General features: G+C 39.6%; 1 protein-coding gene across 2 annotated transcripts in view; it reads left to right on the top strand.

The window, feature by feature from the left end:
• Positions 1–26375, top strand: part of FBN1 (fibrillin 1) — a 145277-nt gene that overhangs the window by 12706 nt on the left and 106196 nt on the right. For both annotated transcript variants that reach the window (XM_071568892.1, XM_071568893.1), the window contains exons 2-5: positions 658–740; positions 1618–1716; positions 8214–8309; positions 9863–9958. In XM_071568892.1, coding sequence (XP_071424993.1) covers positions 658–740; positions 1618–1716; positions 8214–8309; positions 9863–9958 — 374 coding nt within the window. The remainder of the gene's footprint in view (positions 1–657; positions 741–1617; positions 1717–8213; positions 8310–9862; positions 9959–26375) is intronic.

Raw genomic sequence — 26375 nt, 5'->3', positions numbered from 1 at the left:
AAATTCCTATGGATGCATCATTTAAGGAGGACAGTGGACCCCTCATATTCATTTTGCAGGATCCTGTTGCTCTACATACACCCAAATCCTTGATTTTTTTCAGAGTTAGTAATTTTTCCTAATGCAGAATTTACATATTTTGACTCTTTTATTTGGCTATTGTTCTGGTTGGCATGTTTCACTCATGCATACATAATTTTGCTCATGGACAAACGAGGGAACAGTAATAGTGCTTTAGAGAAAAGAAGAGAAAGCAACATGAAGCTTAAAAATTATCACTCAAGGAGCACTTCCTCTATGCTCATTAACGATGGTGGAAGTGATCCCTCATTTTATATTTAAATGGGAGTTTTGCTCAAAAACCTATATGGTTACATCTTCAGATGTGAAGTGATATGAGACAAGCTTTGCCCATTCTGTTCCTGTTGTTCAGATGTCATTGATTGTTGATTTTGTGTTTGTAATCTAATCTTCAATTTATAACAGTGTATGTTACCTAAAAACTCCATCAACCACAGGCATACAGTGCTGCTAAAAACGCAAAACAGTCTAAATTTAACTATTGAAATGTATATTGCAGTGATTTACTTTTTTTTGTTTTTATCTTTTAAAACTTATTTTAGAGTGAAAATAAGAATTCATCCTTTTTTTCCCCAGGCCAAATGTGTGTGGATCACGTTACAATGCCTACTGTTGCCCTGGATGGAAAACTTTACCTGGTGGAAACCAATGCATAGTCCGTAAGTTAATCTAGTTATGTGTTATGGCTGAGGTTTATCTTTGTCCCTCTATGTCAGAGTATTTTTAATTGTATACCAGAACCAAAATGTGTCTGTATATTTTCAGTAGCAGCTGTACATTTCTTTACCATTTAAAATATATTAAGTCAATATACCATGTTTTGTGATACCAGTATTTAACAAAGCATTAATATTATCCACATGTTTTGTTTAAGTCTGTGGTGAAGAGTTCCAGGAGGTGTGTGAACTCTCAGGAGTGAGTAGCTGTGGAGTATGTTAATCTGTTTAAGTAAATAGAAGGAGGCAACAGCATTGGGCTAGCAAGTACATTTTCTCTACTTGTTTGGACCAAATCCCTGCAATATATATGTAGGAATATAAATATATATACATGCATACATCATGAGGCTATATCCATAATCATGTCTAGTGGAACAGCATACCAGAAATAACTCCTAAAGGCACTTTGTCTAAGGCTGATAAGACTCTGCAGAGATGTGCTGTCAGCTGGGAATCGTTGTGTGCCTGGTGCAGAAATAAAGGAAGCATTGTAATGCTGCCTCAGTGCCATCCTTCCTCCAAGAGTAGCCTGGTAAAATGGACAACAGTTGCAGCTTTCCAAGGAAATCTCCCTGTATCTAATGTGCCCTGTGGCTTGTTCCCAGACCTTTGCATAGCAGATGATGAAGGTCTGGGTTTTAGCTGTCCCCTATAAAGATGTAGATGAACAGGAGGAACTGTTTTGGGATCTATTGTATGCAATTTAACGAGTTTGTAGGTATTTCTCTGTTATGGTTCTGAGTTTTCTATCAAGTGTTTTTTTATGTGTTTGGGGTTTTTGGAACATATTTTAAAGGCATTTATGTTTTCTTTACAGCAATCTGCAGACATTCCTGTGGGGATGGATTTTGCTCTAGACCAAACATGTGCACATGCCCAAATGGTCAGATAGCCCCCTCCTGTGGTTCAAAATCAAGTAAGTATTTCTTCTGTGTCTTTGATACTGCTCTTTTAAGTCTGTGAAGCTACTAAGGTATGTAAAATAGTTCAGTGGGCAATATTTAAGACAAATAACCTCTGAGTCACCAGACGTACTTTTACCACAGGAAGGAAAGTGTAGCCTCCTGTGATGAAACTGAAGAATGACTCAGAGACTAACTATTGGAGACACTTTCTTTGCCAAATCAAAACCAAATTAGCCTTATTGGAAGCTATTTTCATTTGGCACTTTGTAACACCAGTTCCAGTCTTCCTTGCTCTCTGGAAAATGCCTTCTCTCTTGAACACCAGACATGCACGTGTATACAGAACAGAAATTGCAATGATAGGTGGCTCTTGACAACTGGCTGAACTTGACAGGCTGTGTAATTCTCTGATTTTGAGGGTTATAAGGCAGACACTGTGCTCTGTTTTACATACATAGGCCCACAAGTATTACAGCATTTCCTTGCCAGGCTCAGTACATACCTTCTGCATGTAATATTCCTGACCTTGTTCAGGTGACACTTCTGTAGGTACTAGAGCTGGTCAAGGTTTTTAAGTGGAATAGGTTTTCATCAGAAAAAAAAGAGATGCTTTGAAAATGAACTTTTCAGGGAGATGACTTTTCCTAGAAATGTTTGCATTTCAAGTTCTCAAGAAGGTTTCCCAGATCCAGGGAAAAATAAGTAAAATTAAATTAATTCAGTGAACCAGAGAACTCAGTGGCTAAACATGAGTTGAGTGTTTGATATAAAGTAAGATTTTTCTTGGGATAATGACTGTTCATATCTGAGATGCCAGCTGTAAAATACTTACTCTGTGTTCTCATTTGAGTGTGGTGCCTCTCTCTTAGAATGTAGAAGATTTTGATTTTTATATGAGAAGTTTCAGGAAAGAATTTTGGGGAAACTGGTTCCCACAAATGCCCATAACTCTCTGAGCAGCATATTAACTGAAGTCAGTGGGGGATGCACTCAGCTGGGTTCTATAACACTATGCAAAATGGTAATTCTTTTAGTTCTGAATATCTTTTGAGACTCGATGTGTGGTCTGCTTTGCATCTATATTTTTTACCTTGCCCTTTTTTTGCTTTCCTGGTTGATAAGAGTTTTGCCACATAACCGACCACTTCAGCTCGTGGTTTTAGCATCCTTTTAATCCAATAACAGTGGAAAAACAATAACAACGGCAGAATGTCATGGAATGGCATGTACTGAAGTGGTAAATATTGTTCTTTGTGGTTCAACCCCTTTCTCAGGCTCCTGTGATGTCTATTAGGGAAAGGCCAGCATGAGGAGGGTATAGAGCTTTGGAGTTCCCAGAGAGTACTGAAAGGAGGGAAGGATGCAAAATGCTGCACAAATGTGTGTGGAGGGAAGTTTGACCTTCTTCCAAGTACCCTTCAGGGTACAGAAGGAGAGATCTATCCCTGCATTTGTTACATGTTTCGATACCTTTGTAAAAGACACAAACAAGTGGGCCTTAGTTATTAGCTAATTTTTTTCTTTGGCCACACTGAAGTATTTTATGAGTCAAGACTTAAAAAGAAAAATAGAGTAAAGTTACAGTTCTTGAGGTCCTTTTTCTGAAATACTCTACCATTGTTCTCCATAGTTTTAGCCTTCACTGGAGGAGCATAGATAAATGGGTGCAGAATTTTACTAGTTTTTAATCAAGCAGCTTCTAAAGTCTATGTGACATAGATAATTTGGTATGAATATTCTATTAATCATAAATCTTATTTAGTGCTGACATTATTTTCTTTATATTGCTACATAAGTGTTCCCACTTTTAAGTGTTGGTTTCCTGTATACAGTATAAGAATTAACACTTTACAAATAGACTTGGCAGTTGGCTTAAAAAAGATAGGTTTGTATCTTGTTCAGTTTCTGCAATAAATTAAGATCCATTTTGTGTAGGGGTTACAACCCCTTTATTTGTTAAAACATACCAATTCCAAAAGCAAAAAAGACTCCTCTGCTTCTGTGCACTCTTGTGTAATATTTTTTGTGATCCAGCACATCATTAGTAATTACAGAGCATACTTGGTGTAAGTCATTTGCCTCGTTGGCACTGTAGACAAAATCCATGAATATGTATTTACACAATAGACCACAATGACTTAAATCTGCTATTGGGAAACAAAGTAAACATAAACATAAAAAGTACTGACATTAAATTGTTACTGTCAACTCCCTTTGGTAACAGTTAAAATTTGGTCAGAATAGGCATTCATGAAAGTTTATTTTCTGTTTTAACAAATTTAAAAAATTTTATTAAAATAATAAAAAATCTAAATTATAAAAGTTTTTCACATTCAAAATAAAAATTTCTCAGAACTGAATGTATAGCTTCTGACAGATGGAATGTGTCTGAGGTGTCCTTTGGATATTTTAAGCTACGCGTGTCTTTAGTACTTAAAGAATCAGTACCAGGCACAGGTTTTATAGCAGGTATACCCACAGACAGAAACCAAATTAACTGTGACTCCTATAGACTGGTTTTCTGTTGATATCAAATATTTCTTGCAAAACAAAGCCTCTAAGTTTGATTCTCATGCAGCTCAGTTGTTGGGACTTTTCTGGTTACGAGTCAGATTCAGGAATCTGATTCGTGGTTGAAAAGATCAACTGGGGGTTTTCTCAGCAGGGATTTTAGTGACATCAGTAAACTTGCTGGCTAAATAGTGGTTATTTCTGTGTAATTAGTGAATTTTTGGGTATACTTATCTTGGAGATAAGATTGCCTAGTGTGGAGTGTGGGTCCTCTGCTGCACAGGTGCAGCCGTGGGGCGGTGTCCCACATCTGTACTGCATTCCTGCTCTGTGATCCTGGCACGGCCTTGGAGCTGCTGCTCTGCCCAGTGGGAGCAGGTAATGAATAAGGAGCAGTGTGTCTCCTTCCACATCAGGCAGCCCCTGCTGCCCCCAGGGTTATGGGTCAGGTGTGTCTCTGAGCTCAGCTGCTGGTTTTGCTTCTAGCAAGTGTAGTCCGAGTGGGTTGGGCTGGTTGAAACAGAGGAGGTGTTTGCTGACGGAGCTGTCTCTGACGGAGGGGAGCCGTGACAGAGGCAGGGAAGGGAGCTGCGGTGGGTGCTGGTGGAGACAAGTGTCCCTGTGCCACCAGCAAGCTCCTTACGCTGCCTGAGTGCAGAGGGGGGCCGGCTCCCTCCCCTGCCTCAGCACCAGGGGCACAGCCCAGGACTGAGCTCTTCCACAGAGACTTCCCACTCAGAGTCTCCTTTGCACCCACCTGCAGTGGGGGCTGACCCTGGACCTTGGCTGCACAACCGGGGACCCCGCTCCTTGGGTGCTATGGGAGGTATCCACTCAATGGCAGAGAACCCTGGAGCTCAGCCCCTTCCCTTATATTCTGCTGCTGTCAGGGGTGGTGTAAGGTCTTGAATTTTGAAGGTTTCCAGAGTTTTTGAGGCTGCTGCGGGTTTTCTCTGCACTCTCTGCAGGGCTGCAGGGCCGTGTCCCGTCCTGGCGCTGGCTGCCATCTCTCCTGAGTCAGTTCCTCACAGGGAAAGCACGCTGAGCATCTGGGATGCGATGAGGCCGTCATTCCTTGTTTACAGCTGCTGGCAGGCAAAGCCCTGCGTCATGCACGGCGGGGCCGGCAGCGTTTCCTCGGCAGTGGCAGAGGCGGTGCCCGTGGCTGCCCCGTGCGGGGCCGGCGCTGCTGCCCCACCTGGGGAACAGCCAGCCCCTCGCACCTTGCCCTGCCCGGGTCGGGATCGCGGAGTGCGCGGCACGTGCGTCACCTTCGCCTGCTGGGTGAGCCCTGCCCGTTTGTGCGCGGTTGTGGTTGTGCTCCAGCGGTGATGGAGCCTTTACTCAGTTTTGAGGGTATTTATTGAAAAAGTCAGGAATTTTTATGCTTAAGTGGGCCGCTTGTTGTGTCGCTTTGATAAACAACACAACTGCTGCCCACACACAAAGCCTGCGTGGATGTGTTTGGTCTCTGGCTCTTTTGCAGGTTTATAAAGTTGTGTTCCTGCAGTTATTCCTGTTTTGACTTCAGACATTTCCAGTGCAGACTGCTTACAAATTGGATGAGGAAAAGAACAATAATTGATTAAATTGCTGAGATAAGGCAAAGGTATATGCACTGATTTACCAGCCTTATGGTAATTCCTGTGCTTTTTCCTTGAGTCTCTGTCAGTGTGATGTCTTGGAACAGGTTGTTTCATTTACCGGAATATCTGCACTGACATTAGTGGAATTGTTGATATAGCTGGGAAAAGAGAACCTGGCTCAGCATTAATATGCTAGTTTTCAAAAATGCATTCTTAACATCATCATCTGAGCTCCAGACAGCCTTTGAATGTGTTTCTATAAACTTTTGGAAGGGTAATGTTTCAGCATAGTCTGTGTAATTTTGGAAATACTCTTTTCAACATTCCCACAAAAGAGGACAGAAAATAAGTAATTTACCAACTGTATGTCGCCTATTTTCTTGCCGGGTAATAAGGGAGAAAGCTCACTGATGTAAATGTCTCATTTTAATAAAGATGAGTGGGTGTCCCAGCAATCCTCCATAATGATTTTGGTTTAAAAAGGAGGAAGAAATATTTTACCTTGGAAAAGTTCTTTTAAGAGGCAGTAGGACAAATTATGGAAACTTCATGTGTGTGTGTGTGTTATATGTAGAACCACTCCTTATCCCAAAATGAGGAAATATATTTTTGTTTTACTTGAACAAATAATATGAAAATCATCATACAAGCTACTGTTAACCTTTTTATCTCAAATGTAGTGCAAACTATTTAAATGGCTTTGGTCTTCATGTGGGAATGGAAATTAGCTCTTGGCATAGCTTGCTCTAATTGAAATCAGTTTGTGGTTTTTAAGTTCCTTCCCTGCTTGACAGATGATATCATTTCCTATGCTTTTTGTAATCCCCTCTGTTTCTCTGAGATTGTGTAAAGCTAAGTTGAACTACAACTTTAAAATAACTATACACCTTTTTCTGACCTACTTAGGACATAGTCCAAAAATCTTCACCAGATATTCACTCTATATTTGCAGACAATTTTAATTGAGAAATGTTAGTACATTTTTGTTGCCTGAAGTACTAAAGTATATGCAATGTAGAATAAAGATGTATCATAACTATTAGACACATGAGAAATGTGATACACAGTTCTTACTTTTGTAATTGAACAATTAAGAGTGCCAGTGTTTTAAATGCTAGATTGATTTAAATCCTTTCTCCAGTTGCATGTTTAACTTCTGTTCTATGGGTTCGTGTTGCTATAGAAGGCAATACAGTTAAAATCATTATTTCTACTTAAAAATAAAATTCCATTCACGTACTTCTGAATTTTAAAAAGCCAAATGATGCCTAAGGGCTTTGTGCAAGAGGAAAAATTCCATGGTTGGCATGACACCTGTTAGCAACAGGCCCTGATGGGGATGCAATTTCTATTTTTCAGCATTTCAGACAGCATGTTGTAGGTACCCAGTGCTGCATCACAGTCCACTGAAGTGCTGATCAAACTGTAATCCTTTCTGGGGAGGAGCCTTTCATGTGGTTCCTGTTAAGAAGAAAACCATTTCCCAGCTGCTTACTGGAGTGCAGGCCCCAGTTCACAGCTATGTTGGACAGCAGGACCTGTGAGGACTTCACTGTGTCGGGAGGCCTGCCCACTTCTCTGTGCCTGATGAAGAGTCTGACATACTTTTAGTTGCTCCTAACATCTAGTTAAAAAATATGTTTTCCCTTATTACTAGAGAAACACAGCACAGACATTGGCTTTATTGGCATAGGCTTAAGCTGCCTGTTAACCATTACAAATGGTGGGGCGGCAGCTGAGGAGAGTTTGCTGCTCTCCCCTGCTCTGCCCCTTGCAGGGGAAGAAGGTCATTGGCTCTGGGGAAGTGCTGTCTGGGAGCTCTGCAGCTCCCAAGCACAGCAGCTGGCAGCAGCTCTGCTGCTGGGCTGAGCCCACAGATGACACACAGCAAGAAATTGCTCTGTTATTTTTTGCCTTTTTATGCAAGAAGTCCTACCTGGCCAGATCAGCTTCTGGTATTTCATGTGTTGGCCAAAGGGAGCTGTCTTCAGGAGCTTCCTTATGTGCTTCCCTTTAATACTTCCCTCCCCCATGTCCCAGATGATAAGACTCCCTTTCCTCTTGGTGGTGTCTGCCAGAAGTTTAGTACTTTCCCCTTTTTGATGGCTTTCTCTCCTCATTGCAAACTAGGAAGCAAATTCTGTGCATTTATGCTTATATAAAATGCCTTTTATTTCAGCGAATGAGAGGGACATCAAATTCTGGTACCATGCCCTATATTCCTTAGGAACTGTAAATCTATTGTGTTCTGTAGTGTCATTTTAAGTATCTGTCCTAAAATGTGCATCCTTGACTCTTAATGCTTTCTAGTTCACAGATTCAATGCCCCCCTCCAAAAAAATAAAGTCCTTTAGCAGAGAGTGAAGTGTTTCTGACTGGTTTATCTGAGGAAAATCTTTTTTCTTTTCAAGTCCAACACTGTAACATCCGGTGCATGAATGGAGGGAGCTGCAGTGACGACCATTGCCTCTGTCAGAAGGGATACACAGGAACACACTGTGGACAGCGTAAGTGCACTTCTGTGGGTGTAGGTGCTGGGTACAGTTAAGGAATTCCATGATGTGTGGGTTGGACACCCCTTAGCACTGAATTTCAGCTGTTCTGGAGCTTGTTTTTGATCACGTGTAGTAGAATTTTACAGAAAAACACATGGCTTTGTAATGAATGCTGAGTGAATTCTTTCTGATCAGGACTATTAAAATAAACATCATGTGAGTTCATAATAATTGGATATAACGTGATGCTGTAGTTCTCACAGTACCATTATTCCCACTGACCTCCAGGACTTTTCACTCACTAGAGCTATAGGCCATATATCTTGAGTTTACATGGGATTCAGTTTTCATTTTATAGGCAAAATTAAGGTTTTTCATACAAAGCTTTGTTTTCATTTCATTGTTTGCATCAAACTTGGATAGTGTGCCTTAAAACATTTGCTCATTTTGATGTTGTCTTATTAGAGTTTATTGACAGATTTTTTTTTTATTTCCTCATCAATCCTTAGCCAAAAGCATTCTTGGATCTGCTGCTTGAAATTTCTCAATCTGACTCTGGTGGTCTCTTGCTCTTCTTGGCAGGAATGCTGTGAAGTAACTCACATAAGGATGTAGACATTGCTTTTAACTGAGGCTACCACATTGCTATCTAGTGAACTATTGGTCTGACAGAGAAAATGTGTTTAGCTCATTTAATGAAAACCTTTTGTGCTCTGTCAAAATCAATGGCCCACTTTACATGAACTTCATTGGGATCAGGAATTTACCCTAATAATCTGAAGGAGGATCACATGGTGAAAGGATTAAGAATTGTATTTCTACCTTCTCTGTGAAATATCAATTGGATAAAAGAGGATAAATGGAAATCTTCTTTCTACTGAAGTGAATGTGAAATGGAGCAAAGAATAGCATTACTCAGTAATCATCAAATGGTATTTAAAAGACTCCTTTTTCATGTGCGTGTTGTATTTTCTGATTATTTGCAAGAGCAGCTGCTTTTGGAGTTTATTATGAGGAAAATTGGGTTCTGAACCTAGTAACAACATCATACAAGGGAAGATTATTTTGAATTAACATGGTCAGAATAGATATTGGTTACATTTTGCTATCCTGGTTAATAGTATGAATTATTTAACATCAGCAAACTGCCTTTTAATACTGGATTATTATGGTAGAGGAACAGATACATTTGAAGATTTAGAGATGAGATTTTTTTCTGCACCTTCTGTCTGTAATCTCTGCCAGTGTTTATTTGTTGAAAGTTTGAAAAAGATGTTATTTTGAGGTTATGGGATTGGCTAGCCATCCCAAAGAGAAAGGCTTTGAGAGGTCAGAAAAGCTATGGTTATTGACATGTTTATGTTATGTTCCCTTGGAAAGATGAGTTTATGATACTAGTGAGGCCAGGAAATAGGAAAAGATTTTAAGTAGGTTCTAGGAAAGAAGTTTCCTATCCTGTTATGTTTACCATTTTTGCCAGTTTACTGAAGCTGGTTTAGTACATACCTTTATGTCTTTCTGGCAGTAGCTCAACAAAGATTACTTTTGCCTTCTCTCTGATACAGCTGTCTGTGAAAATGGATGTCTCAATGGTGGGAGATGTGTGGCTCCAAACCGATGTGCCTGCACGTATGGCTTTACTGGACCTCAGTGTGAAAGAGGTATGTGCCTAGATCGGGGGAAAAATCCTGTTCCTACTTGCTTAATGGTAACTTTAAAATACTTAGATAGTAATACGAAATAAAATATATAAACAGTAATATTTTATTGCTGTCTATGAGTAAGGTAAAATAGCATTAATGTTCTTGTAGAATGCAACATGAGGATGTTTTTCTTGAAAGGAAGACTTCAGTTTAAGAAAATTGTGGAGATACTGGCCATGGAAAAGCACTAATTAAAATAGTAAATTTCCTAAATGACATTTTTAGTAAGAAAGCCAGCTTTAGATTTGATGTAAAACCTGATATTCAGTCTTACCACCTTCAGTTACTTTTGTATCTCACCCATGTTGATTGGTGTGATTATAATGGTTACTTCTTCAGTTCACAGTAGGTTACCCAACATCCTTTTCTTTTCCTGGGGCAAACCCCCTGCTCCAGCAGGAGAGTCTTTGGGCCATTACCTGTTGTATTCTACAGTTGAATTAGTTGTGCTTGCTTTTGTTAGTCTCAAGGCTGAAAATAAATTTTAAGCAGTATTTTTAGAAGTATGTGAACTTTATAAGGATAGAGGCCAGGATGAAACACAGATGCAATTGTTTATTTTCTTGCAACAAAAACACTTCATTGCCAGAGGTGGCAAATGGAAGTTATTGATAAGTGCATTTACTCAAAGTCATCAGAAAAGCTCTTGTTATCTGATACATTTGCATATCAACAATAAGCAGCATCTCACCTCTGTCTTTGGTGTGTTTTGTTTTGGCAGACCTTATTCAATTCTTCTTTCCATTTTCTACGTTGACATTTTTTGTACATTTACTGTTATAAATTTTAGTTTTTTTAGTTGCATATCCATAGTGATAATCACAGTTGTTTTCAAATGAATACACAGTTATACCAACTGTCTTGTCTGGTGTATGGTTTTTTTTCAGGGTTATTAAACCAATTCAGTGATTCATTTGCGAGCAATATAGCGAACAATGTTTAGTAGGAATCCTGTTGAGTTTTGTAAAAATAAAAAAGAAATTTTCACTTTTTAGATCAATGGGGCTTGATAGGTGGAAGTTCATACAATAGGTTGTGTTACATAGAATAGACATTAATAGTCTGATTTGGGGCTTGCATGTAGAGGATGTGCTTAGCACATGGAATTTCTTCAATGACTGTGTCAGATGATCACTGTTGTCAGTGCTGTACCTGGAGCAGTAATGGTTGGCTTTTCTATGTGGGCACACAGGTGGATGACACAGAACAGCAGCTCTTAGGAGACCAAACCTTTTTGTTCTGTGCTAGAACAGATGGTAGGATGAAGCAGGTATTTCCTGCACTCTCTACAGCAGATAAAATTGCTGTGTTGGCACTGTGTGAAGTCTTTTCAGTTGTCCAGTCAGATGTTATAAAAGTAGTTCAAACCAATGGGGAATTTTTCCAAAGATTGATAAGGAGCTCTGTTCTGATTCTTGGGATCTCACTGCTGGAGAGGACTAAGAGGAATAGAAAATTAGGTTAAAAATCCTAAGGTTGAAGAGAATAAAGGCTTATAGGCAAGAATACACTGAATAGTACTGCAAAGACTTGAAATTTCAAGAAATTACTGCTTGTTCTTCATGGATGAAGTCTTTGAGCCTTCAGTCTGGTGAGGAGATGTAAAGTGCAAGGTCAGAAGATTGTTCAGTGCTACTTTTGTGTTTCCTGATCTGAGACCAGTTTGATTCTATGCCATTAGGACAAGTTTCTAGGCTGAATCCTGCTGACAGCTTTCATCCTGCCCCTCAGGGCTTCTGCCTTGTGGTGGGTGGAGAGAGAAAGTGGTGACACAGAGCCATTTGAGCCAAAGCAAGCTGTCCTGAAATCCCATGCATGTTACTGAGCACAACTGAGGTGGTAACTTATGTACCTTGTCCACACGCAGTTTTTTTACTTAGAACATCTGTTTGATGCTATAGTCATCAATAAAAGAGAAAATAGACATTAATGAGCTGTAGTAATTCTGGCTAATGCTCACTTGGCATGTTGAGGCCAAATCATAGTCGTATCTTCCTAGAAATCCTCTGAGATTTGGCTCCTTTCACAGAGATTTCCTGCAGCCTCTCTACCTAGCTGAGCTAATATGTTCCCCTCCTCTAAAAAGGGTGTGATAGTTTTTGGACCCAGAATCACATTATGCCATCAGAAAAACTTTTTCTGAAGATAGCTTTTCAAGTATAAACTAATGTTGGTCTTAGTCAGAATAACTTGCCTTGTTCAGCACATGCACCTGTGTGGTCATTGGGGAGTTGTCTGGCTGCATATGATTTTACACAGCTGTCAGCTAAGTAAGAGGTCCATATTTTGTATCTAGCTTTGGAAAGTTAAGTGGATTTGGGACACTCCCTGGTGGGCTTCTGATGTGAATGGATGTTAGCCAGTGAATTGACAAGATTCATGCCTTGTAGAGTAAAACCGTGTGTTTATTAGAAAGAAAAGAAAGGAGGGAGGAAACAAAACAACCAAACCAAAGCCTCTCTGCATGGAGTGGGGGAAAAAAGGGAAATCACTCAAGAGAAATAGTCTCTTAAACTATCCCATTTCTGGGAGAAGCAGGAGAGGCAGATTGTTTTGAAAGCACCATTTCTGGATAGAAACGTAATGTGAAGTGATACAGTTCTGTGGCAGGCACATTCTCCGTCTGCCTGGCTGTGGTTTGACGTCGAGGTTATGCCATGCCACAAGCTCACAGTTATGGAAGTCATTTAGTGCTGCTGTCACCCGATGCTTTTCTCTGCAAGCATCAACTAACATAACAATCACAGAGTGCTTGTGGCACATATGTCAGAGCAAAGATGTTCAGCCTTTGCTGCACATGTAGCTTAGAACTGACTTGAATAAAACAATGCTGAGGCAGCCAAACACACGGGGTTATTTTGATATTCTGATTGAGAAAATAGTTAAAATGTTGCAGGTGGTTGGAACAAAGAGCCAGTTTCATAGATACAAAGACAAATTGTGTAGTTCTGTGTCTGGTTCTGTCTGTTTTAAGCAGTTTTCCCATATTTTGGTCCATATTTATGATACAATTAGCCTGTTTGGCATTACGTCAGTAAATGCTGACTGGTAATATGATTGTTAATGAAGATCTAAAAGACTTCTGTGTAGGTCAATAGCATCAAATACATGCACAGTGAAAGGACTTTCTCTGCTGAAAAACCTGCTGCTTTCGCTGTGCAGCAAACTCCATCAAATTTGTGGCATGAGTATTTTTATGTATTTGTTCAGACATTCTTTGAGAGGGTAGCAGCTGACCTTGGACAGCTTTGGCACTCAAATTGCTTTTTGTGTGTCTTAGAAGTGTTAGTGTAACATTATAAACACTATAAACATGAGCACAAGGAATTTAGGGGTTCATTTTTGTCAGTGGAGTTCCTCTTCATGTTGTGGGAGTGTGTGCCATGTCACTGGTGAGATTGGCTTCATCAGGGCTGGATTGATAACTCTGTCGGGGTCGGAAGCGGCACACACGTATCATTCACTCCTGAGCTGCGGGGTGTGGGGTTTGGTGCCTTTCCAGAGTGGCAGAAGCCACCTGGGCATACTGTCAAGTATATGCAGGTGTATCATAAGTACAACAGACCTGACTTTTCTGTGGGATGGTGTTCATAAAGGTGGACTTGACATAAACAGTAAAAGTGTAGTGGAGTTGGAAATGCTTCCTACAGCCATTTAAGACATATTTAAAATATGTAGTCCAAGAAGGAAAATATTTCATGGATAACATTAAATTTGAACTTCAGGGATTTCTTTTGGAAGGTGCTGAGTTCTCTGGCTGTCGTCCAGTGATGGGCTTTGACATGCCTTTAAATTCAAACCTGAGATGTCATTATGCCTGAAATTATGCAAGTGCTTAAGGGCCTTGCTGGATCTTGGCCCAAGCTTTCAGACTTAGTTAAGATCCAAGAGATGCACTCAGCTTTTGGCTTATCAGTAGTCATATTGTTAATGAAAAGAAATCACAGGTAACAGAAAATGAAGATGCAGGCAACACAAAACTTCTCACACTGGTTAAAAACCAGATGCCATCTTTAGGCCATTTTACTGTTAATGCTGAATTACTTCAGCGAGTTACATATTCTGCTGTTCCTTATAGAGTTGCTGAAGAGACTGAGAGCAGAGACTTAGCTTGTGTTCCCCTGAGGATGATTCAGAACATTGACAGCTCTTCTCAGAGCCTGGGGATTTAGCTGGCTATAGGAGATACCCACGTTTGGGTCATGTGGAAACAACCCTGTATCATACACTTTATGAAAGTCCAGAGGGAAAAAATGATGTTAGGAGCTCAGAGAGATCAGACAACCCTATCAGATTTGGTAGAAATGTGCCTCTAAACTTGTGCATAAAAACTTTCTTGAGTCTTTAAACTGTTTCTCTTTGGTCATTTGGATTATAATTTAAGAGGGTAAATTCTGTATAATATAAAATTGTGTGTTGTTGTTATCCTTGTATTGCAGAAATGCAATGAAATATGCTTTTCTTTTTCTGTCTGGGTTCATTTAGAGGAACACAGTGGAAGCTTAGAATGTGTTACGGCCCTGTTTGTTTATTTGAATGCTTGTGACAACATCAGGGGCTCAATCCTGCTGCATTCTGGAGCTTTGCCACTCGCTTTGCGTAGGAGCAGAATTAGGCCTGGTGTAGTTCAAATATCAAAAACGTACCACGTGTGTTTTGTTTTTTTCTGGGCTCAGAATATGAGCAAATGATTGCTTTTTCTTCAAACAGAGTAGTTTCTGTACTGCTCTCTTCATGGCAGGAATTTTTGCATAATTTTTAATTATATTTGGCCATTATTAAAAGTTCCCAGAATTAATGCCATATGTAAAAATATCTTTCCCAGAGCCTCTTTATGAAAGTGCAGCCGCTGAAAGTGATGAAGAGTAGTTCAGGGCTCTGTATATTTTTTTCTTTCTAAATACTACAACGGGTAGAATGTTTTCACAAAGAGGACACTGCACCCCTTAGTGTGCCCCGTCTCTGGTATTTAGTCTAAATGGAAAGTAAATAACAAAGTGTAGATAGCAGTAAAAGTATGTTCCCAAAGCCTTATGTTGCATTTAAAGTAGTATTGCAGCATATGGTAGCTGGCAAACATTTGAATAAACTTGATTTCTGTAGCTTTCTTCCAAGAAACACATCTGTTGACACAGACATGTAGTTTCTGCAGCCCTGTAACATGAATGCATGTACAGTGTTATAGCAGCAAACTGAAGGATGGCTAAACTTGAAGGCCTGGAGTAAGGAATTGTGCACACATTTTGCCCCCTGAAAAGTTATGAAAAATGGCTTCAGGCTGAAGATCAATATATTCAGTCACAGAGTGATGTTTTACTGACTTGAAAATAATTGTAATACATGTTGTCATGCTTGATGTCTTTCAGTTTTAAAACAAAAATTCAATGTTGGTGTTTTGGATTATCTTTTCCATAAAAGAGGTGGAGATTAAGTGAATGAGTTTTTTATTTTTAAAATTGAAGCTACAGCTTTATGGTGGTGAAGTCAGTCTCTACAGAATAATTGTTGTGATTTAAGATGGTTCATAATGCTTAACAATATAATTAATAGATCTCTGGATCAGAACTCAGGACTCATCTCAGTCTGCATCAAAAAGCATTTTTAGGGATCTTGTGAACGTGAAGGCTTTTAACAATTGTTTAGCTCCTTGCAAATACGCCCCGTAACCTGTCCTGTGTTACTTGCTCTATGCTTTGTGTATCTTAAAATATCACATATCAAGTTCTAAAATGTTTCTTCAGATACATGCTTACAAGTTTAATCAAGATCCATAAATGATTAAGTACATATGGCTTGGGTCTCTTGTGCGATGTGAAGGCTCCAGCTTTTGTACATGGAGCTGAACATTTACATTTTGTTCCAAATTGAGTTTTGATTTCAGTCAAACAAATCCAAATCCAAAGTTTTCATTCAACTATTTGGCAGGCCTTACCACACTTCCATACCTTGTCTGTTGGCTGCTAAGGGCACTGACCTTTAGATGTGCAATAAGGTATTGTTTGGACTTTGCTTTGTTTTGATTTGAGTTTTAGCAGTGGAGATGCATACAAATTTGTTCACAGGTTAGGGAGTCCATATTTTTTGTATTAATGATGATAAAAACATTTGAATGAAATGGCTGCATTGTTTTGATCTGTAAGATTTGGTTCTTGCATGTAGGACATTGAAGAAACTCAGCTTTTACTGACATTGCTTGTCATTGCAGCACAGTTGTGCATCTGAGGCCTTCAGAACGAGCTGTTCTTCCTCTCTGAGTGCTGTTGTACCAGGCCCATTCTTCTATTTCAGCCATCTCCTGATCTCTGGGTCACTACAAAACATGTAGAAAATAAAACAGCTGGACACAACTCATTTCTCATGGAACTTTCCAAAGAAAAGGTGCTTTTGAAGTTGCAACACAAACACTATCAGTGTGTACAGTGCCTCACTCAAGTTTGTGTTATGGACTAATTTTTTTTCTTTGTTTTTTAAAGTGATCTAGAACTTTCAGGATGGTCAGTTCTAACAAAGAAAAGAAACCTCTTTTACAACATCGTAGATCATACTTAATGCAAGGAGAAGCTGAAGGGGGCATGTCCAAGGAAAACAATTATTTTATGTAGGTCAGCTGCAAAATGCTAATGAAAAGGCATCTTGAGCAGAGGTGCTCAAAGTGCTCAGTGTAACTGTTTTGACACATGTAACTTTTTTTGCAATATTTGTAACAGAGCTTATTAAATTGCTGTAAGAATTAAAAGTTTTCTAAAGTAAACTGTTGCATTTAGGAAGGTATCTCCTCTGCTATCTCAGCGTAAAAGCTGAAAGAAATTGCAGGGAACCACCACCTAAGAGCAGCTCTAAGGACAGGCACATTCTCGCTTCCAGTTGCCCTTGAGAAGTTCACGAATAATGACTGAGTAGTTTTTGTAAATTTTTTTTGGTGACAGCTTGTAGGGTTTGGCACTTTAGAGAAATGCTGTAGGAAAAGAAAAGAGGCCTAAATAAGGTCTGAAAAGAAAGGAGCCCTGAGAGAAATTCACTCTCCAAATCCTTCTGTGCTGTAAAACAGAGCCTGGCTTTGCACTCCTTATCCAGAAGAAACTTCTTTTGGAAAAGGCAGAATTTCGTTTTGTAAAGAAACCAAGATTCAGTATTTCTCTTTGTAGGAAGGTGTGCAAAGGTTAGGGATAAGTAATTCTAAACAAGTATGAAAGTTATTAAAAGTGCATGTGTGTTTACCCTCATATATACACAGAGGGTTTTATATTGTAAGAAAAGAAATATGAAACTTTTTAAGGACCTGTTTTTTGGTTATGACCTTACACATTTGCTTTGTATGTGTTGCTGGCCTTGCCCAGGCTGAACTGGCACAGGCAGGTCAATGTAACTGCAGTCTGCTGTGCCATAGCCTTAATTTCTGTTCAGGGTGGTGTAATTCAGATTACAGGGCCCATTCTGAAAGAGTAGCCTCTTTTTTACTTTTTGCAAGTTTTTACCTGTCTCTGAGTGCTTAACTTAGCGTGTTACTGTTTTTAAAAAGCATTAAACTCAAGTAAGCCTGGCTTACCAAATGGTCTTGATCATGTTTTGTAACAGTCCTGCCCTCAAAATTGATGTTTTCTGCAAAGTTTGCCCAGTGATTGCCAGGTATTTAGTACTGTCCCCATTTGCTCTTTACTCCTTGGAACCAATGGTCTTCTGTGACCCTCTAATGCTTTTTCTTCCAGCACAGAGATGCTGACAGGCATAGGGAAACAGAGCTTAGCAGAAACCTGTGTGCTTGCAGTTCTTGCCTCCTTGGGGAAGTGGTGGCTGATGCTTCATCCTGCACCACTACACATAGCATGGGACAAAGCCCCTGCTCCCCTGTGCTGAAGCAGAAAGGTTCTTGCTGGCATTGCAGCAGTGGTCAGAAGTTCAGTGGTATTTTATTAGACTTACCATTTTCCTTCTTAATTCTATTACACAGGAATCTCGTAGTGCTCTTTGGTCTCAAGATTGAGCCATCAGTTTTTGCCCTAAGTCCTTTTCCATAGGTGCCATGACTTACAATGCTTCCACCGAATCTATTGGTGGATGAGTTTTCAGAAAGGCTTGGAAAATCAGTTCATCTCCAGCAAAAACAGACATTGAAATGTGCACCTACTATTTAGTGGAGTCACTCCCACCTTTCAAACAGCGCATTTACATTTTAAAAAAAAATAATGCTGTAAGAATTACAGGAGAGAGGATAATTTCTAACTGTATTTCAGCTTACAGAATTGCTTGGAGTGGAAGAGACCTCTTGAGATCATCTAGTCCCACTTCCCTGCTCAAGCAGGATCAGCTTGACCAGGCTGCCCAGGACTCTGTCCAGTCACCCCAGAGGGTGTATTAAAATATATGATAGTCTGTGATGTGTAACACTCCCAGCTGTATCATTCAGACCTACTGGCCATTTAGTGAAGGTCCAGTGCTACTGTTGTCAAAGTGTCCATAATTCTGGACCTTTTGTTGGGGTTTTTGTGTGTTCTGCTATCCAGGGAGTGTTTGTCCTGTGGCAGCAGTTGATTGAGTGCTGTGAGATGAAAGCACAGGTTATGCTGATTATTTCTAATGTACTTGCCTAAAAAATTGTAAAAATGGAACAGTTAGTTTAAAAATAAGTTAAAAAAATTACAGTGATTCATGGAGTGTGGAATAAGGAATGGTTTTAACTCCTACTAACTATAGACACACTGTCAGGGGAGTTTTTCTGTTTGCTCTTGACACTGATTGTTCTTACCTGCTTGTCACTTAAGAAAAAAGATGAGAAGATGTAATAGGTACTTGACTGCTATTTCACCTGAATTAGGGGGCATCTTGATCCCTCAGTGATGGGATTTCAGGATGTCAAAAGCTCCTGTGTGGGCTTACATTTCTGAGAACTACAGCAAGAAACAAGACAAGGAACATACAGTGTAGAGAGCATGTTGTGCACTTTCTTCAAAGTGCAATTGAGATGGATCTTAAAGTGAGACACCTTGAACTGCTTCTTCAAGGGACATTGGATTGGTCTCTGTGCTGGAAAATCTGTCCAGATGTCAGTCCAGTTGAGCGATACAGTGACAGAATACTACTTGAACTTGAAAAGTTTATAAGAGGTAATAGAAAAAGCAGCAAGCAATGAACTGCAATTGTCCTGCTGGGATATGATGAAAGCCTTTATGAGAATCTCTGTGTCCTGATGGGACAGTATGGGTGGTAACTTGGAGAGATTTGCAAAATGGAAGTCTGACAGCCTTACAGTCAGATTAATACAGTCTTCAGAATAAAACACAGGGTCAGAAATTACTTTCAGGCCACAGGCTTTACAGGCAAAAAGATTTGCCATTGAAATGGGCAGTGAAAAAAGTGGTAAGTGAAAGGAGAGTTGATGCTGGGTTACTTAGGCTCCAATAACCTTTAAGACAAGATATAATTCAGTGATGCAGATACTGTGTCTGGAACTGAATTGCACTGCACAATGTGAACTAATTCCAGTTACTTGATTCTTGAGTTGAAGAGTAAAGGAGTAATAAGTAATTTGTGACCTTTTTGAGGGACTGAAATAAGGACAGGGTAATGTTTTAATACACTGAAATTTGGGCTCATAAAGAAAAAGCAAAAGAAACAGGTGAGGAGGGAAGATGTGTGAGAAGAAGATGTCAGAAGGGATGTAGCCAAATAGTCACAGTCTTGGGAAAAGAGCACTGAAAGCAGGTTGAGAAGGTTAGGCTGCTGCTTGGGCAGGGAGATCCAGTGGAGATGTGCATTCCATTCATCTGAATGGCTCTTCTAGTAAAAACATTGCTAGACACAAGCACAGGCCAGGAATGGCAAATGATGAATGACTTAGCAGGCTATCTTGCTCGGTATTTAATCTGTGTGGTTATCTAAATAATTTGAAATGCTTCTCTTGGCTTGAGCCAGACTGGGCAAAATGAAGTGCCATGCATTAAACCTTGTGCTATTTCAGCTCTCAGGTCCCAGCAGGAACTCAACAAGATATGACTCTATGAAAGGTGGTACTATATTAAACTAACAGTACAAGTTGTATCAGACTCAGTTCCAAATTCAATACAAAAAGTCATGGGTTTAGAAGGCATTTTAAGTCTAGCACTAACACTTCAGTCACTTGCTGATGTCAGTACAAAAAAAATGCTTTGTACAGCTGCTGACTGCAAGGAAGATGAGAGGTTAAATTGGGTTAGCAGAAATAAAAGATGTGCAGTGGAAGAAGTATTGGTATAAGAATGTTTATGGAATTTGTCATTAAATAACACAAGTGTTTAAATTGGAGAGCAAATTTAAAGCATTCCTTTTTATAATTTTTCCCTATTTATGTGAAATTGAAATTATTTATAAAGGTGAACAAAGAAACATTAATTTCTTTCCCTCTTAAAAAAAAGGAGATATGGCAAAACCATCTTAGTCTCTTACTGCTCAAGCCTTTCTGAGCTCAGGCCTGAGCCACCAGTGTGTATTAGAATAATTCTGCTATTCTTACTACAGTTGATTACAGTCCTCTGTTATAAAGGGTGGAGGCACTTGGTTGTTCTCCAAAGAAAGTGAGTAATAATTGACCTAATGTACAGAGCACATGAATAACATATTCTTTTGGTAAGAAATTTATGTTTTACAGGGTGTGCTAGAGTTCACATCCCTTTTTCACATCTTCCAAAAGATTTTAAAATACTCAGCTGCTCTATTAAATTTCTAATTCAACAAATACTCAAATACAAAGTATGTGTTAGATAAAGCTCTTGAGTTGAATCCAAACATTGAAAAATCTTTTAATCTGCCTTGAAAACAGCTGTTTAGAATTTTGAATAGAAATAACAACTTCCTTCAGCCTACATTGTTGATGTCCCCTTCAGTCTCAAGCTGGGAGGAATTTCCCTGTGTTACTCTGCAACAGCAGCAAGATTTTGCATCAATGACTTGACTATACCCAGAATGTACTAGGACTGGTATCCTGGTCCACTTTGAAATAAGTAGTGACACATGCTTTGAATTTGGTATGATGAAAGAGAGACCTACTGAGAAGAATTAAGATAGTTTTGACACTTCAGTTGTAGTTGTCTGGAGTGCAGCTTTTACAGGAACTCCTTTTGACATCCTGCTACTGAGAGACTTCTTCGTGTTTCTCTGCTTGAAGGAATTCTAGATATAAGATATAACACTACGCAGTGACTCTGCATAAAATATCACATATGAGATTTCTAGGCAACTGCCCATTTCCTCCAAGGAAGTACCAAAACTTTAAGATGAGTGGCATTTCAGTGAACACCAAAAGCAGTAATGATTTGCCACTTAGTGTAAACCGTTGCCCAACCCTGCAGGAACAGCTTATGTTTATTCTACATCCTTTTGTTTTGCTGTGTCCAGGGGGTAGATTATATGAGAGGGGAGATATCAGAAGAGAAGTCTGGGTGAAACTTCTCAATCACTACCTGAAGAGATGGAAAACCTACTCACATAAAGGAAAGGGACATCCAAAGACCAGGGTGGGCTTTGAATCAGGAGTCAGAGTTGACCCGATTGGATCTTGTCAGCCAGATTTCAATGAGGTTATTGAGAAAGCAGTTAGATCTGTGCTGTGCTACTGCACAATACTTTGGATTAGTAATTTTGGATAAAAGTTCTTAAAGGCATAAGCCACACATATGAATGTGTTTTAGCAAAGAAGACTCATATTTGTTGCTGTAGGGTATAGAAAATACCATTTTATGGAATGTTATTTATTTAACTGCAATTAGGGATTTCAAGATGATGAATAAACAATATTCTAGTAGAATAAATAGCAAAGAAAATGAAACCTCTTTCAGAGTTATGATATAGTGTTCTTATCTTGTTCTTTTCCTGTGTTCTGCATACGCAGTCTTTCATGTGATATTCTCCTTTCCAAAGTGGTTTCAGAATGCAGGTGTGTTAACATTGGTTAACACATAGGCAAGTTTATATATGTGTCCTTCACTGGCTTCTGATGGAGTGTAAGTAGCCCTTGTAAATCTAAACAAGATCTTTGCATTTTAGTTGGGTTTAGGTTATGCTCAAATTTGAACAGATGTGAAAGAGTTTTGACCCTTCCTTTTTATCGTGAGGTGAGATCTTTATGTATTTCTTTGTTTGCTGGTTGGGTTTTTTTGTTTGTTTGTTTTATTTGGTTGGTTTGTTTTATTTAAGTAGTCAGTATTGTGTGTGGTTTGCAGTGGTGGGACATCGATGCAGAGGTGCAGATGCAGTGCCCAGGATGGCAATGGTTCTACACACCCATTCCAAAGCAGGGTGAGATCACAGCCTGCTGCCCTGCAGAGAGGCAGCCTGATGCTCACAGGAAAAATAACCAAGATCACTTTTGTGAACAGAGCTTTTAATCAGCTGTTTAAAAGTTGCTGATCCAACTTCGAGTTCCTAATTAAATGAAGTGGGGGAAAGAAAGAGATCAGCATGCTGCCAAACAAGAGTTCCAATCCAGTAGTTATCTCATTTCAAACGTGTGGGCTAAATTATCCTTATAACTTAAGCCTATAATATATTCACACACTAATAAAATGTTCTTATGTAAGGGCAGTTTAACCACTACAGGCTTATTTTATTTTACAAGACTAAAGATGCTCTAAAACCATTTTTCTATGTGAATGTTATTTATGACAAGTGTAGTTGAAACATGAAACTTAATTATTAAAACAGATATTCAGACCCTTTCCTGACAAGAATGATGTGGATAAAAGGCACTGTTTCTGGAGGAAATCCTTCTTACCCTTTGGATATAGTGCAAAATATTTTTGGTAATCAGGAGGAAGTTTTCTCTTCACTGAAGTGTCTCAAATTAGAAACTTTCTTCTGTTTAATGAGAATTTTTTTAAAGCCATCTAGAAGTTTTCCCACAGTGCTGGTTTACAAGCAGCTGAAACTTTAGACACCACTAAGAACAGTCTGTTGTTCCACTAGCATGGCTGGGAGTGATGCACATGTGTATTAGTGACCACCTAGATTGTTAAATATACCAATTCTACTAAAAATTAAAATAATTTCCTATGTTTTTATGTACGAGTTTAAATTGGCACTGTAATTGCTAAACCTTGCAGCTTAGACAGATGCCAGAGCTCCCACAGAGGAACTTTACACTGCATTGTGCTGTACTTGTAGGCTTTACCCCTCTTAACTCTTCCCTGCTCCCAGCAACAGATGGGCGCTCCGTTCTGCTTCCCTTCCCCTCTCCCCTTACCACTTGTGGGAATCCCAAGGTGCTGCCTGTCATGTACCATTCTCCTCCACTTGATCCCAAGCAGAATTTGCCTTCTAATGTCTAAAGTATCCTCTGTCTCAGCTGGGAATCTCCTTTTGGCTTGAGGGTGTTAGGGAGTTGAATTGAATTAGTAATTTCCTAGTGGCTTAATGCTTCATTCAAAGCCCAGGGAACATAAAAGGAAAAAGGTACTCAAGAGTTTTGGTGGTGTGGATCAGACCTTATATCCAGAAGGGTAAGGTGATGAGCATTGAGACACGGCCTACACCTGGATTACCTCACTTAGGTTCATTCTGTGAGTCTTGATTCCTTAATGGCACCACATGTTAATATAAGGACTTGCTTTGTATGATGCTGAGTTACAGCAAGAACACTTGTTGGGAGCAAAAAAGGAACAGGATGCTCTTAACAGTCTGGTGACTGTGAAATGAAGCTTGTTCTTCTCAGAAATAATTCAAATATATGTATTTTATTGCCTTTTGAGGGGTTTTGTTTTTGTTTGTTTCTTTGGGGTTTTTTATTTTTTTTTTGTAAAATATGAAGTTTAAAGATAGGAGCACAATTAGGCCTTGCCACAGTTTATTCTGATCCACTCAGTTGCTCAATTACCATTCATTCAGTGGAAAAAATATTTCAGAAGTATTTGCTATCTAGTAGAAATCCATTAGCGCAGCTTTAAATTTTTTCTTATTCCATACACTTAATTATATTTCTTTGAGATGGGTAGATAGAAGCTGCCTAATTGAACAGATAAGCAGTGTGTTGTCAGTGCTAGATTGTGCCATTCTTCATGTGGTTTGTAACATGTTTTTTATCTCATATCCCCACTTACCCCTGGCCTGGTATGTATCTTTCCTGATTTAGGATTATGGCATTGAACTAGATAAAAAATATTGGGGTACATAATTTGTACCTTATCAGCTTGAAAATATCAAAGTAGAAAGACAATATGGAAGTCAACTCTACAAATGTGAAGAAAATGCCTCTTGGAAAAATGGATTGTTAATATCTGCAATTTGTGTGATCATTGTTTATTCATATTTGACCACCCAGTAATACTGGTGGATAATGTTTCAGAGTGCATAGCCAGATGTGTCAGTGAGATGCTCATCCCATTGCTGGGATTCTCAGGCACCGTTTTGCCCCTTGCTCAATGCCATTCTTGGAGCACAGGAGCCAGTGCTGTTAGTGCCCAGAGCCCCTGCAAACGTGGTGTTTGCTGTGGGTCACCTGGCTCCTGGGTGGGGCTGGGACTGTGCCCACTCTGCTCCATGCACTCGCTGCTCTCCTGGATGCCTCTGGCTGGCTGGCTGCCCTCTGCTAGTTGGCTCTCTGGCCCTCATTTTTACCTAGTTAGCTGGCTGGCCTGCCCTGGCAGCCTTCCCTCTCCTGGCCAGCTGGCAAAGCTCTCAGGCTGGCCAGCCTTTTCCTTCCCTTCCCCTTCCTTTTCTCCCCTTCTCACACATGGTGTCTGCTGGCTCCCACTGTTTATCTCTCCTTGTCTCTGTGCCTCCCACTCATTTCTTAGACTTGCTTTGATCCATCCCGTCTTTTCTGCCTTCCTGTTTTTCTTCCCTCTGCATTTTTGCTGTTTTGCTTCTTTGTATCCTTGTTTCCTTCACACTTGTTCCCTGAAGGCTTTCTGCTCTGGCTTTCCCCTACCTCCAAGCAGCATGTGTCCTTTCCAGAGCTTACTGTCTCTCTTGTCCCTTCATCTGATCCAGCGGCCACATTGTTTGAAACAGTTACTAACAGAACACTGATTAGTCTTACAGGTTGGAGATACTGTTATGTTTATGATGTTATATTTACTATAGGCATTTTTGTAAGCTCTTCACAATCTAGTCTATGCTTCCATTGAAATGCATGTAAATAAAATCCCAACTGAAGCACTCTGTTGTGCTTCTGTCTTCTTTCCCATAATTGTGGATTATCAAGTATCTCTGTATTCTCTATTACTCACTCTCATCTCCCTTAGGACTTTTAGAAATGTCACAACTCACAGTTTTAATCCAGACATCACAATTATAGCTATAGTCTCACAAACACTTCATCATATTAATGTGGAATAAGAACTTTTGGGTGATCACAATGATGGGAAAGGAAGTACAAGAAAATTCATGGCAGTTGAAAATTTGCTGCTGAAGTCCCTGTGAGAGAAGGCAGAAAATTCTCTGGCCATTCTTCTCTTGCTGGTTTCAATCTTCATTCCAGAATCCTTTCTGGTGATGCTAGTTGAAGTTTTGTCTGAATTAGGACTAGAGAAACAGATATCTGTTGTTAGATCTGCAGCGTACCTTCTGTAGTCTGTGGTTAACCCCCTTATAAATATTTACATTTTTTTGTCCCTGTTTGGTTCAAGCCTATGTTAAATGGGGCTTTTGCTCTTTCCCTCCACATGACCAGTGTGCCCAATTACAAGGTACCCTAATATCATAAATCATGCTAAATGCTGATGAACAAGTAGGCCCCTAATGGTAACTACACAACCTTGTCAACTGGAAACTACTCTTATCCCCCAGTATGTGTTTTCTCCCTTTATGACAGAAATATGAATCTCACATGAGGGTATTGTTCCCATAGCAGCCCATGTCTTCAAGTGAATATCATCTGTCCTACTCCTCTAAGATTTTAAAAGTTTTTGGATTGCTTTTACACATGTGTATCCAGTATAGACATATTTCAGAAAAAAAATTTAAAAAATAGTTCATAGCATCTATTGAGTTGGAAAATTAATTAGACGACCTAATTGATTGTGCATGAGTTCCTCTGTGGAATGTGTTCTGCTGCTGTTGCACTCACCCAGCACAGAAAATCCCAGGAGTGAATTCCTCTTGTCTTTTACTAGAAACTGACAATTAATTGAGCATTAAAAAACAACAAAAAACCCGACCAAAACAGAAACCCCCACCACAACAGTTCCCCATCACCCACCCCTCCAGCCCCAAAAACCCAACCCCAAATCAACCAAACAAAAAGAAACAAAAGGTCTTGAAGGGTCTTAACACAAAAAACTTTACATATAAGATCTTTTCTCATTTTATTGGGGTAATGCCAGGAGGCCTGAACTCAGCTTGAGGCTCCCTTTATCATTCAGAAAACATACAGGTCTGCGTCACAAAGGCTGTGTAGTCTGAGGAGGAA

This window comes from Pithys albifrons, chromosome 13, assembly GCF_047495875.1.
Source record: "Pithys albifrons albifrons isolate INPA30051 chromosome 13, PitAlb_v1, whole genome shotgun sequence".
Classification (NCBI taxonomy): domain Eukaryota; kingdom Metazoa; phylum Chordata; class Aves; order Passeriformes; family Thamnophilidae; genus Pithys; species Pithys albifrons.
This window is presented reverse-complemented; position numbering and strand designations above follow the sequence as displayed.